The sequence below is a fragment of the Staurois parvus genome, unplaced genomic scaffold, assembly GCF_062004578.1.
Source record: "Staurois parvus isolate SC_StPar_1 unplaced genomic scaffold, SC_StPar_1.0 ptg000827l, whole genome shotgun sequence".
Classification (NCBI taxonomy): Eukaryota; Metazoa; Chordata; class Amphibia; order Anura; family Ranidae; genus Staurois; species Staurois parvus.
In genome coordinates, this window is record NW_028318623.1 from 2,067,501 (window position 1) to 2,077,116 (window position 9,616).

The window sequence follows — 9,616 nt, forward strand, 5'->3', positions numbered from 1 at the left end:
CTTATGGCAAGTTTCCCTGACACGAGGAGATAAAAAGGTGACAGGAGAAGGAGCTATGGCACACAGCCTGTGATTGGCAGCCTCAGCTCTGTTAATGTGTGCTGTGTGAAGCAGAGTATGTCCCTTCTCTCCAATCAGCTCTCAGAGTTTTCCAGAGTGTAACTTTAGCTGTCAAAAGCTCAGACAAGCTGTATAAATGGCTGTTTAAATGGATGTAAGAAGAGAAAACTGCAGATAAACAGGTACAACTTAGGTAGGATGATTTATTTCATCTCTGTGTATCACCTGGGGCCAGTCTCTTCACTGGATAGATGTAAAGTATGTAAAGGGTTTGCAACCACTTTAAAGTGTTAAGTGGGGCTTTGATCATTTTGCAGAAACAGTTGTTTTAGACGCTGGAATCTCTGCACAGGTAGATTTTGGTCAATTTTAAGTACATCTAATCCATTAAACAATTTTGGAATCTTATCAGGCTCTTAGATGTGATGGCTGCGTTAGTTTCCTTATTTCAGACTATGTACATTTTCTGCCTGTACAGAAACATACAGTCACCAGACAGAAGAAAAAACAGGGCAACAGGCTGACAGTGTAATAATCATTAAAACAAACCAAAAACAATATAAATGATGCATTCACAAATATAGGGTGAATGACTGTCAGGGGTACAACGTCTAGAACAGCTGGCATTCTCTCAGAAACTCCGTACCCTGGCTAGGGGTATCTGTAGTCCTTGCGGAACATCTCTTGGAGGAGAGGGATCCAAAGCCAGTACCTGTTGAGCATTACCGAAATCCAGTGTCCTCGAATTTTCCTGAATTGAAATATTAAACAATTCTATTAGCCTTCTCTGCTATCCTCTGTCAACTACATAACTGCCTTCCAGGGGGCCCTATCATGTGGCTGGTCTGATCAAATCCACCTGTCAGTTTTTCAGGCGGACCTGATCAAATGGTCCATTCGCCCCCATGGTCGGGCAGGTGTACACAGACTTGTGCCCGTTTCCACCAGCCTACCTCCTGGGTCCTTTCCGGTCCACTAAATAGAAAAATGAAGGGAATCTGTTCTCTTCTGTTTAGGTGGATTGGAGGGCAGTCAGGTGTAAACAGATACCCGGCCACCCATAGAGCAGAGTGGACCCTGTCCATGTCCGCTCTGCAGAAACCGAGCAGACACGGATGTGCCATCCACCTCCTTTGCTCTAATAATCAAGGGATATGTGAGCGGATCCCCTGCTGATCGGGACTGAGTCCTCCCCATCTGAAAGGTGCCTAATGAAGGAGGTAAGGAGAGGGAAAGGTGTTTGTAGTCCAATTCAAGAGAGCTGCCTACGGTTTCAACACTGCTCCTTTAGAGATACAATGCACGGAGTGTTGTCACTCTGGGACAGGAATTGTGTTACTAGCTTGTAGGTGGGTGCAGCGTAGTGCGGCGGCAGTTGCAAATAGCAGAACTTGTATTGAAGTCACGGTCAAAAAATACAAACAATCCAGTGGGAGGACACCAGACTGGGAACTCTCACAGTTCTGAACAGAAAAGTAGAGCGGAGAAGGTCTTGTTGTGCCGACAGCGTCTGTCTCGAAGGGTAGGCCTGGCCAGTCTGTGCCAGTGGGAGGATTCCTGGAAAGGATAGCGTGTTTCTATCCTGTCCTTACTCGTTCAGAACCTTTCCTACCGCTACTCATTTTCTCTGACAGATGGGTGTCCTGTCCTTACACTGTCAACTCGCAAAATGCATGCCAAGCCCGGGAGCCAGGGTCTTAAATAGACTCTGCCTTCCCCAAGATGGCCGCCAGAGTCACACGGGGTGGCAGCATTCAACCAGATCACTTCCCCAGTAACCCAGCAAACCATAGAGGAACAGATTCCTTCTAACAGCAATGCAGCTGTGGTTGAGCGCTACCTGCAGTGGAGAAAGGAGACTGCACCTTCCTACAAGCTGGATCACCAGGTGAAAATAAAAAGGGGGAAAAAAAGATAAAAGAATACTAATGTAACTACCATATCTACAGACCAGTAAGCTATATTACATTTTTATTTTTGGGTTTAAATACACATTAAGCACTAGATCAAAAGTTTTTGTTACTGTGAGATTAAGGGTTAAATGGGGGGGGGGGGGTAGGAAATGGGGAGGGGTTAGGTGGTAGGGGTTCAGTCTCAGTGTTAGTAGGTAGGTTAAAGGTTATATAAAACTCGATCTCTAACCAAAATTTCTTTTTTTTTAAAATTTGGATAGAGTAGTGAAGGTTATATCCCCTATTCTTTTTACCTCCTGATTCTAGTGACAACTACAGAAGTTTAGATTTCTCATCATGTTCTGCCCTGGTCACCAAGACGAATAGAGGGTGAATCTTCCCAGGTGGGACACAGACCGCCAGGTAGATAAAGGTTCAGGTCAAGGCATGTGGAGCCCTGCACTAAAAAAAAGAAAAGAATAGGAAAATACAAAACTTTTTTTGCAACTGAAAACCAATGCACCTAAGTTTCACTTTGATTAATAGGAGTTCTATTTCCCAAGGGACTAAGTACATATAGGAATTTGTCCCATCTTTCCATGTGCGGTCTAATCTGTGAGGTCAAACAAGGTGCTCCTCCTCCCTTCACAGCCGTCCGACAACGTATCTAGCAAGGAGATGGCTGCTTTGACAGACAGCACTTTTCTCCGTCTCCAAGCACTTGCCTTGATCATTTTAACTGCCCCCCCACACTGCATTCCTTGTACAGATCTGGTCTCAGACAAGTGCTTGAAGATGGAGAAAAGTGCCATCAGTCAATGCAGTTATCTCCTTGCTAGCTGTGTGGTTGAACGGCCATGGGGAGAGGAGGGGTGCTCTCTTCATCCCCACAACAAACCTTAGACAGCTCCTAGGAAAATGAGACAAGGTCCTAGATGTAGGTTGTCCCTTGGGGAACATAACTCATTTAAAGTGGAGCTCCGCCCAAAAGGGGAAGTTCCTCTTTAAGCCTTTGTCCCCCACTCCCCATTAAGGATTGGCACCTTTGGGGAGCGGGTACCCGAATTTGACAGGTTCCCGCTCCCACTTCTGCTGCGATCGCCTAGGCTATCGGAAGCGAAAGTTATCCTCCCCCCTCCCTCCCTGTAGTCTTCTGGGACACGTGACAAGTCCCAGAAGACTACGGGGCCATTCACAAAGTGCAGCGCTTCTTGCGCATGCGCAGTTGGCAACTGGCTGTGAATCCGCAAGCTGTCACAGCCGGGTGCCGGTACCAGGGAAAGAAGACGGCCGGTGAAACCAGCCATGGTGAGGACACCGCTGCACCGAGGGACAGGTAAGTGGCTGTATTTTAAGAGCCAGCAGCTACAGTTTTTGCAGCTGATGACTTATGTTTTTTGTTTTCAGGTGGAACTCCACGTTAATAAATAGACTTCTTATTTAAGTGCATAAATCCTTAGTTCCAAGAATGTGTTGCCTTTTCTTTATTTTCCATTTTTTTACTTTTTTTTAGAGCAGGGCTGAACATGCTAGCAAGGAGACAACCTCTTTGACTAATGGCATTTTCTCATCTCCAAGCACTTGCCTGAGACCAGCTCCTCACAAGGAATGCAGTGGGAGGGAAGGGAGGTGTCAGCTAAAATGTCCCAGGCAAACGGGCAAGTGCTTGGGAATGGAGAAAAGTTCTGTCTGTTAAAGCAGCCATCTCCTTGCTAGCTGCATTGTTGGATGACTTTGAAGGGAGGAGGAGGAGCACCTTGTCTGACCTCACAGCTAGCATTAGACATCACATAGGAAGATGGGACAAATTATTACATGCGAGGAACAGACAATACAATTGAAAGTGAGACCTTTTCAAACTTTGCCATGAATTTCTGAACATCTGTGTGCAGGGGCGGACTGACAACTCATAAGGCCCCCGGGGCAATAGGGGATCATGGGGCCCCTGTGTCCTCGCCCAAACTCAAAAAAGCCTATGAAAAAGGTACCAGGGGCATCTCATGGGGCCCCCTACTGACCCCAAGCCCTCGGGCAGTGCCCGAGTTTCCAAGTGGTCAGTTTGCCCCTGTCTGTGTGTATGTTTGTCCCTAGTGTCTATGTTGACCTGTCAAACTATGGAACTTCACTCTCTCAATCAACATGGACTATTTCTAATCCTGATGCTGCTAGCATTAGTAAATAGATAGGATATCATATTTTACTTTTTGTTTTGTTTTTTTTGTTGCATTCCTTCATTTTCTTCCTGATTACATACATCCCAGGAGTCTTCAGGAGGGAAGGGAGGGTTCTCAGCTCAGCCAATGCCTTAACAGATGGATTCCAGGAAGTAACTGCTACATGAATCATCTGCCCTTACTCAAGATGGCCTCAGCCAAAAATGCCAGGAGGTGTTTTTCAAAATGATGTCTCAGCAAAATAAAGCGCGGAGACATGGATGGATGGAGGAGTCTGTTTTGAATATTAAATATAAATTATATAGTATTTTGGTTTGTACTACTCAGATACAGTGCATTTCCACTTGAACACATCCTCAGCCTGGTTGACTAATGTTGGTATTGGCAAGTAAACCATATGGAGAGACCAAAGACATTAAATATGAAACGTCCAGCCCATCTCATATGTTGTGGTCCATCGTGACTGAGATGTTGTATTGAGTTGTGCCTTGTACAGTTCCTATATATGCTGTGGGGTTGGACCCAATTTGTTGTTATCCTTCTCTAGATAGTATCACCTTGCTGTACTACTTTTTGGTTTTTATTTTTTTTTTTTTATTTGTAAAACCAATACATATTTGCCTATAAATATGACACTTCCAAGATACACCAAAAACCTTAATCAATGGAAGAACCAAGTACATCGCCTGCATCTCCTACAACAGTACATTATTTTTAAGATTTCAGCACCATGTTTATACCGTAAAAAAAAATAACCAAAAGAGCGTCCTGGTGCCAAATACTATTGATACAGAAGAAAAAAAAGCCGAACTACTAAGTATGGCAAAAATATTGGATTCTTTGGGCACACTAAGAGACCACATGGTAAAGACCGGGTGGTCTTTTACTGTGCCCAAAGAATCCAATATTTTTGCCGTACTTGGTATAAACACTAGAAAAAAAAAGGCCAAACTACTTTCTAGTGTTTATACCAAGTACGGCAAAAATATTGGATTCTTTGGGCACAGTAAGAGACCACTTGGTAAAGACCATGTGGTCTCTTACTGTGCCCAAAGAATCCAATATTTTTGCCGTACTTCGTAGTTTGGCCTTTTTTTTTTCTAGTGTTTATACCGTGTCACAAGACCACTTTCTTTTTTAGGTTTGGTTCTCTAACCGGCGAGCCAAATGGAGACGGGAAGAAAAACTGCGTAACCAAAGGCGCCAGGCAAGCAGTACATCCAGCCATCTTTCTATCAACAGCTCTTTCTCCAACAGTGTTTACCAGTCCATACCGCAACCCAGCAGCTCAGGTAGGACATGGAGACAACATTAGGAACAACAGTCAATAATGAGAAGATCTGAATAGAATCTGTACTGTAAGCACTTTGAAGTCTTTTATAACAATCTCAGATTTTAATGGTAGCAACCAATCAGATTCTCACCTCCTTTCTGCTGCTGCAGTATGATTGGCTGCTGTCGGCCCAGCCTAGCTGAGATGACTCAATCATTGCAACGTGAGTCCCTTTTCAAATCTCGTGTCTGCATTGAAAGATTTCCCTTCTATATCTGTTCTAGCTTTCTCTCACTTTTAGTCACGAAGGGTTTGATTTACTAAAACTGAAGAGTGCAAAATCTGGTACAGATCTTCACAGAAACCAATCAGCTTCCAGTTTTTTGTCAAATCTTAATTGAACAAGCTGAAGTTAGAAGCTGATTGGTTACTGTCCAGAGCTTCAGCAGATTTCGTACTCTGTAGGTTTGGTAAATCCACCCCTAAGACAGAGATGGTGATTCTTCTTAGTGGACACACAGAAGACAAACTTTGCCAAGAGTTCTAACCCTTACTCTTCTAAATTTAGAAAAAAAAAAAAAGTATTTAAATACACTTAAAGCCCAGGGGGGTAACTACTGCAAGCAGCTAGGAATAATACGAACTTTTCATATTAACCCGCAGGTGATTGGTTGCTAGGACAGGCCTAGCAACCAATCACCTGTGGGTTAATATGAAAAGTTCATTTGGCCAGCTCCTCCTCCCGCCCTGAGCCCTGCTGTCTTCCGCTCCCTGATGTGCACCAAGAATGTCAGCAGCAGCAGGGGAGGAGGCTGGGGGAAAGGGGGGGGGGGAGTAGGGACCGTCAACTAAAAGATGGGAGCTGGCAGCGCAGGTACCTGTTTGCAGTCCACCTGTCACCTGCCCGCAGTCGACAGGGGCAGAAGACATTTTTCCTCCTTTTGTCTGCTGCCTGTCCCTTCCCCCAAGTGCTCCCCTTTCAACAGGGCTCCTAAAAAAATGGGGAAGATATTAAAAAATAAAAACTACTGACACCATTCACTGCCCTACTGACACCAACTTCTGCCCTACTGACACTGTTCACTGCTCTACTAACACTGTCCACTGCCCTGCTGACTGACACTATCCACTGCTGTACTGATGGACAACAACATCTGCCCTACTGACACCGTCCACTGCCCTACTGACACTGTCCAATTTTAAGGTAGGCTGTATCCAAAGAACCCCCAGTGGGACTTTATTGCATCAATAGGATCATACATATATTGAAAGACATTTGGTTAAAAAAGATCATTCTTCCAAGAAAACTCTTAATCCAAAATTATGAAACCACACAGAAAAGAAAAAAAAGAAAAATCCGATGCGTTTCGGTCATTCCATATTCTAGATCTTCCTCAGGGGGCATGAGAGACAAAAAGGACTTTACAAGCATATGTCAGAGCAAAAGAAAGGATGACTTCTAAGATGAGAGGCTGGACACCATGCTCCGGTGGGGTGCAAGAGTGGTCAGATGTAGGTTACCAGACAACAAGGACTGACAAAGGGGCACCAGAACATCCCCCCCCCCCAATGGGATGTGCCTTAAGCAGGCCAATGTATGGAACAAATAGAATTTCACTTGGTAATGGATGTAACAACTCAAGGAAAGAGTGGTAAATTTGAGATATTCATTTCTCCAAGGAATGGAAGTATGTCAAATCCCATGGAACAAAGACCAGTGGCACATAAGACAAGTCTGCAAGGAAGCACAAAAAAAAGGTGCTGTAGGGAACAAATCCACCAAATCCAAAATCATCAGAGTGAAGCACAAACAGCCTGTGAGTCAGAAGACCAAGGGGTTTGGGATCTGGTGGATTTGTTCCCTACAGCACCTTTTTTTCGTGCTTCCTTGCAGACTTGTCTTACGTACCACTTTGGTGAAATTCTATTTGTTCCGTACATTGGCCTGCTTAAGACACGTCCCATTGGGGGGATGTTCTGGTGTCCCTCTATCAGTCCTTGTTGTCTGGTGACTTAAATTTAACCACTCTTGCCCTCTTGGATGATGCACCCCACCGGAGCATGGTGTCCAGCCTCTCATCTTGGAAGTCATCCTTTCTTTTGCTCTGACATATGCTTTTAAAGTCCTTTGTCTCTCATGCCCCCTGAGGAAGATCTAGAATATGGAATGATCGAAACGCATTGGGATTCTCTCTTTTTTTTTCTTTTTCTGTGTGGTTTCATATTTTTGTATTAAGCGTTTTCTTGTAAGAATACTGTCAGAGCAATATTCATGTGTATGCAGTAAAGTTGATAAAAATCTGTTTTGTATGATCCTATTGCTGCATTAAAATCCCACTGGGGATTCTTTGGGTACATGCATTCATATAGGGATGAGCAGCCAGATACTCGACCCTTTTGGTTATTTTAAGGTGGGCTAAGTTTGTATTTTTACAGTAACATTTGTTTTATTAGATCTTTCTACATTTCCTTGCTATTTAGTTAGGCCTTGCTAGTTAATTATTTTTTTTTAAATGTTACTGAACCCCGGTGATCTTTAATCTCTTTCATGTTGTTCAGGTAGATCTCCATCTCTCAAAGGTTGCCTACCCCTACTCTATTAAATCTATTCAATGCTAAAAAGAATGCCTGTAGTTATACTTTATGTAATGCTCTTTAATCACTGTTCAACAAATTTTTATTTTTTGCCAGTTTTGGAAACAAAAGGATCCATTTCTTAATGAATTTCACATTCTGAGTTCAAATATAACAATGAAATTTGTCAATTGGCTCTAGTTTTTCTGTAAACGGAAAGTTTTCTACTATAGGCGTAATGACTACATAATGCACAATAATTATATAGATAGATGTCTTTCCACAAATATAAAGCAAGTGATATTGACTACATAACAAAGCCTAAATGGCATAATATATTGCATAGGATTACCAAGAAAAATTATAGCCATAAGCTAAGTTGAATCATTTTAATACTTAGGATTCTCACTAGTTTTGTCTTCAGTTTGTGTCCGTTTTGCTTCTCTTGGCTTTTCTCTTGTATTCGAGGAAAGGGCTATCTCTTACAACTGCACGTGACTACACGCTTCAGGTTCTTCCTCACTTGACTCAACCACGAAGGATTCTGGTGCTTTAGGAATTGGTAGCCCCTCTCCATGAGGAACTGGACGTATTGCCGATGGAATATTTGGATAGTGCACAGATAACTTTTTCTTCTTATTTAGCCTTTTACAATTGGAGGCACCATACAAAAGTAACAATTACTAACATGATCTGTTGGCTCTCTCCAAATCATTGGCACAGCGAAAGGCATAGATGCCTTTTTTCCATTCAACCATTGCTCCAGTGCCGTCCCACAAGAATTGCAGCATATATGTGGTGCCCAGCTCTTGTCCTGGTCTCCTATCTTGCAGCCAAAATACAAGTTGTAGGCTTTCTTAATCATTCCTGTTATCCTCCTTTTTTGTGAGATAAAAGTTATTTCACCGCAGATATAGCAGAAATTATCTGCTTTGTTCACACAAGTTCGAGGCATTACTGAGTAGCCTATATAAGCATAAAACGAAATGTAAAGACGAACTACAATCAGCTACAGATACTGCAGCTTTTATGCAGTGAAGTGATGCAATTAAAGGCTAATATTGCATCATCTCAGTATACATGCAATTTTCTATTGGTCACCAGTATCAATTGTGCAATATGCAGCTGAAGTTGCATCATAATTTTGAATGGCTTACGTCATTAGATGGGTGAATATATCATGGAAACTAGAGCCAATCAACATTTTTTAGGGTCATTTTCGTTTTCAGCACCCCAAAATTATTTAAGATTAGCTAATTTTATGCCCAAAACTTTTTACCTGTTGAACAGTGTAATATGCAATTGTTCCAACGTTATTACAGTTTTATTTGTAACTGGTTCTCTATATCTCATTGTTCTGGCTGCAAGCAGGATGGAAATGTCTTCACTTCTCTACAAATGTCCCTGTTTCTCTACTGTTTAATGTTTAAGGAATTAAAGTCAATCTCCCATTTTTTTATCATAGGATCTATGCTAAGCCGAAACGAAGCAGCTATAACCAACAGCTATGGTTCTTTACCACCATTACCAAGCTTTACCATGCCAAACAACCTCCCCATACAGGTGAGTGTAAGATGCGCTTGTTGTAAACCTTTAATTGTCTAATGGGGCATTTAAACACACACTATCTGATGAAATGTTTA

At 42.7% G+C, this 9,616-nt stretch overlaps 1 protein-coding gene across 1 annotated transcript in view; it reads left to right on the forward strand.

Annotated features, from left to right (window-relative positions):
• LOC149443854 (paired box protein Pax-6-like) overlaps positions 1-9,616 on the forward strand; it is a 63,992-nt gene that overhangs the window by 47,749 nt on the left and 6,627 nt on the right. Inside the window, exons 4-5 of the mRNA XM_089655179.1 lie at positions 5,268-5,418; positions 9,439-9,536. Of these exons, the coding sequence (XP_089511305.1) occupies positions 5,268-5,418; positions 9,439-9,536 (249 nt within the window). The remainder of the gene's footprint in view (positions 1-5,267; positions 5,419-9,438; positions 9,537-9,616) is intronic.